This window comes from Ascaphus truei, chromosome 4 (assembly GCF_040206685.1).
Source record: "Ascaphus truei isolate aAscTru1 chromosome 4, aAscTru1.hap1, whole genome shotgun sequence".
Lineage (NCBI taxonomy): Eukaryota > Metazoa > Chordata > Amphibia > Anura > Ascaphidae > Ascaphus > Ascaphus truei.
This window is the reverse complement of record NC_134486.1, coordinates 313,608,517-313,613,050: the sequence shown is the minus strand read 5'-3', so window position 1 is coordinate 313,613,050 and position 4,534 is coordinate 313,608,517. Positions and strand designations below refer to the sequence as shown.

Below are 4,534 nucleotides of genomic sequence, written 5' to 3'. Positions count from 1 at the left end.
AACGAAAACCATATCCATCGCAAGCATTTTAAGGTTGAAAACCTCTCACTTACAACACGTCCCACTCACTAGCTTCAGAGAATGAACAGTTGCTTTGTTGAAATATGCTTTCCTTTGTAGGTTAGTTAATTCCACAGGATAATTTATAGCGTATAACATGTCCACTTTCGTATGGTTTAGGCCAGAAGTGGCAAACTCCAGTCTTCAAGTGCCACCAGCAGTTCAGGTTTTCAGGATATAACTGTTTCAGCACAGGTGGCTCCATCAGTAGTCAGTCATTATGACTGACCCACTAATTGAGCCATGTGTTGAAGTAGAGATACACTGAAAACCTGACCTGTTGGTAGCACTTGAAGACTGGAGTTTGCCACCCTTGGTTTAGGCTCTGCAATCCTTTACATGTTAAGCCTTACAATAGTATAGTAAACTCCTTACCATCTCCATTGTTCTGGTGTCTCTGGAGAGGAGACCTCCAGAAATGAACAATCCATGGAGAACTTGTCCACGAACTGTAAAGTAGCATCACTATCTAAGAAAATACTCACACGACACTTTATGTATTTGTAAATCACTTTATTTATATACATTTAAAAATATGTCTGGAAAATCCAAAGCCAGTAAAATGCAAATCACTGGTGCAATCCCAAAACCAAATGAATGTTATAAACTTGTACAACCCCATTGGCAAAAGGCAGCTAGTAAAATCTTTTTGGAGATTTATAAACCTATCAATCATCCAGTTTACATATTCTGCCAAACCATTGTATATTTATATATTTATATATATAAAAAAAAATATGAAGATTCACTGCTTCAGTAGAACAGAAGTTGAGCATTAGGTTTTAACCAGGACATTGTGATGGCAGAAAGATATACATTTATTTCTCTCATAGTGACTTTCAATGTCGTAACCTTCACAACTTGATATTCGACAAGAATACCTAGAAGCGAAATTAAGAGGATTTACAAGATCCAGACTTGAGAGTTCAGGTAATTGTGGATTTAAGAAGCAAAATGAACTGATATTCTGAAATTTGAAATCTTAAATAATTCAACCCCAAATCTATTTCAATTTGGTTAAGTGTTGAATTCTTCCAATTGTAATATGAAGTGGTTTACTATAATGCACAAGAGTGAACAAATGGACACAGCAGGCAAGCACAAAAATGAGACATTTTACGTGTGGCTCCCTACATGAGAACTAATAATTACCTTTAATATTAAGTTATTTCTCTGTAGCACATCTGGTTAGAGGTAAATTGTGACTGTGCCTCTATGGTGAACCGAATTAGAGTCTGTGGAAGAGGCCGGCTATTGATGTAAATTATTCTTTTGTCAAAAGACTGAAAAAAGGATTTTTACCAATTATTTTGGTCTTGCATGTTAAAGACTTAATGTATTTAAGGTAAGAGCAGCTGTACTTTTTCTTTTGAAGTCACCAATTTTTTTGGTGCAATTTTAGACCTCAATGCAACAATTAAAATTTCATTTTGCAAAATATTTTTTTGGTTTGCATGTGTTCTACAGCTTTACTCTGATATCTAAGTAATACATATAAAACATTAATACATATTGCTAGTGGAAGTGGGAAAATAAATGAGTGTGCTTCTGTAGAATATTTTGATGACATTTTCCTGCTTTTATCTTCTTGTGTTTTTCAGTTAAAAAAAAACCTGGGAGCCCATGAGATTGAAACTCATAAGAAAGGGCACCTAAGCATTGAAGAAACAGTGGCAGCATTAGAAGGATAAACACCACAGAAACAGGCTTTGACAATGAATTATCACAACTAGTATTAACCATATATATTTGGGTAAAACACAGCAAAAAGGAGAAAGTGTTCAGTAATTAAGAACCTCCAATTTTAATACTATATAATAGTAATATTAAAGTATCAATGTGCTACAAGAAGTAATAGTTTGCAATGCCAAATAACACTTTAGCTAATGAAATTATTCTAAAAAGAATGAATGGGAAATAATGTACTAACATCTATAATTGTCTGAATGTAATTTAGAAGGCCCTGTTAACAAGTACTCTGGAGAATAACACCTTGATGACATTTAATCATGGCAATCCCAGGAACCGACTTTACTTAATACACTAAAATGATTTATTGGGATAACAAAATGTTCAATTAAAACGTTAAACATACAGGCTTATTATTGGCAACCACTACACTAAAAGTAATGTTCAGTACACGTAAACATAATGCAAGGTGTGTGAATATAAATCAAAGTGATCTCTGTACTAAACACACACTTGTATTAATGACACTTAAAAAAAATAAAAACTTTATTACAAAAATAAGTTACTCGCCTCCAGCTTACAGTATAAAACAATTTTATTTGCAGGAATGCAAAATGATTGTTTGTCATGAGCATTTTGAACAGATGACAGATCTAATTATTCTGGTTAAAATTTGCATTTACTGGGGAAAATAAGTGTATGAAACTACTGTGTTAACAGGTTTGATCAGCTAATGTGGTGCCTAATGAGTATGTAGTTCAACTGCAGTATCCCTTTAGGGTGAATTGTTGGGGCAAAGGCATTTTTTGCTGTATTGTGAAAAATAGGCTCCATTAAAGCATGTTTTACCACTAAAACACTCACTTATCAAGGTGCTAATGAAAATTATAAAAAAAACATACCACAACATTATTTGTACTGCACGCTACTGGTTATCATGATCTGCTTTTAGAGAAATTGAATACTGATGCACGTGATCAGCAATGAGAAATGCACTAATGAAAATATACCTTTTACCTAAAAAGCAAAACTACAGCTGATATGCTAATTACTATAATTTATGAAAAGTGTCAAATATCCAAATGTCAGTTATTACTGTACACTTGCCAATTTGAGTCTGACAAAAAAAAAGGGACACTGCAGTATTTAGTACAAGTTGCGGATGTACTTTTTGGAACATTTGATGTTTTAGAAAAGTAACATCTTGCTAAACTATTTTACATCCAAATAACTACAATATCTGAAGAAGCAAAGGCTGCTTTTTCAGCCACGAAATACGACAAAAGCTAGCCTCGTTGTTGAGCTCATGAGGAAATCTTACCAGCCTTTGGGCACTAAAGGCAGCATAAGAATGTTACATTTGGTACGTTTTAAAATGGCTTCCCTCATGGCAGTGAACAAGTCTGGCTTTTATCAACAAAGATTTTCTATGTACAGTACACACAGGGTAAAGTTCAATCCTCTGCTATTGAGGTAGTTAACCAACCCTTTAAAAAAAAAAAAAAAAAAAAAAAAAAGTTCTGAAAAGAACCACTATCTGGAATGCCTGACTAACCGGCTCTGATGATTACACCCGAAACTTCTGTATTTCAACACAATTCAAGTGATATAGACAATCATGATTAACCTTCGGGAGCACAAAAAAAATAAGGGTATCAATAATGATATACATACCCCCCCTCACACATTTTACAATAGAAGTTTTATCTCCTTTTGCTGAAGGAACATTCTCTCCATCAACAACAGGCTTCAAAATGCAGCAGTCACTGTGCCACTCTGAGGCAAGAAATTATGTACTGCTACTTTGGACCATCTAAAACAGCTGTAACACAAAAGAATATATTCCTTTCAGAGTTAATTAGCCCCAAAACTGCATGCCCTCAAGCTAAAATTTGAACCTCAGTAACCAACAGGAACAATTCCTGGGAATGACCTATTCAAAAAGTCAGGCTCAGGGAAAGCAGGATTGCTGCATTGTAAGAGAAATCACATTACATGTGGACCAATATTCACAGCTAGAGATGGCAAAAGCAGCTACATAGTTCTCTCAAAATGGCACAGTAAGCACAATTGGAACCCCCACATTAAGAAAACAGGGAAAAACCTACTTAATGCAGATTTTTTATTTTGTGTTTATAGAGAATAAACTTTATTAAGATACCATGCTGGAAGTCATGAAGTAATTTTGTTGAACACATTGGGGAAATAGGGTAACTGAAATTTAATAACTTGCACTGCAGAAAAAAAAAAAAAAAAAAAAATAACTGTTAAAGGAATTCATATCAAAGTCCACATATTAGTTCAAATGTCCCATATCAGAATCCATGATCTTCGATGGAAGGTCTTCTGCAATAGAATACGCTCCTATACAGCTGAGATATTTTAAGGTTGCTTGATTTTCTTACCATTAATCCACTGCAAGCTTCTGGTGTAATCCCACATAGCAAGTCAGTCTTCATTGTAACAGGTCAGGACCGGCCTCGACCCCTTTTCCCTGCTAGCCAGGTAACAAAAGGTATCAATTAGACAATAGTAACAAATAAAAAACAAAAAAAAAACAAGATATCAATATAAATTAATAGCATGCCTGGCATTAAAATATATGCTTTAAGTTAAAAAAAACAAAAACAAACATGCATTTACAGTATGATTGCCACTAACTTTCTAATTTGCATTTTTGATTTTCAAAGTTTTGGTTTAAGATTAAACTTTTTTTTCTCACAAACTGATTTTATTTTTATTAAACGGGAACAAAAGTAAAACGAATGTAATTTTTCGTTTCGGA

At 34.0% G+C, this 4,534-nt stretch overlaps 1 protein-coding gene across 20 annotated transcripts in view; it reads right to left on the bottom strand.

Annotated features, from left to right (window-relative positions):
• Positions 1-552: 552 nt before the first annotated feature.
• Positions 553-4,534, bottom strand: part of SYNCRIP (synaptotagmin binding cytoplasmic RNA interacting protein) — a 25,122-nt gene continuing 21,140 nt past the window's right edge. For 5 of the 20 annotated variants that reach the window (XM_075597866.1, XM_075597868.1, XM_075597871.1 and 2 more), the window contains one exon: positions 553-4,246. In XM_075597866.1, coding sequence (XP_075453981.1) covers positions 4,218-4,246 — 29 coding nt within the window. In that variant the 3' untranslated portion in view covers positions 553-4,217. Of the gene's footprint in view, positions 4,247-4,286 lie in introns of those variants that run through there. The other 15 variants (XM_075597867.1, XM_075597869.1, XM_075597872.1 and 12 more) reach the window with 7 other exon arrangements.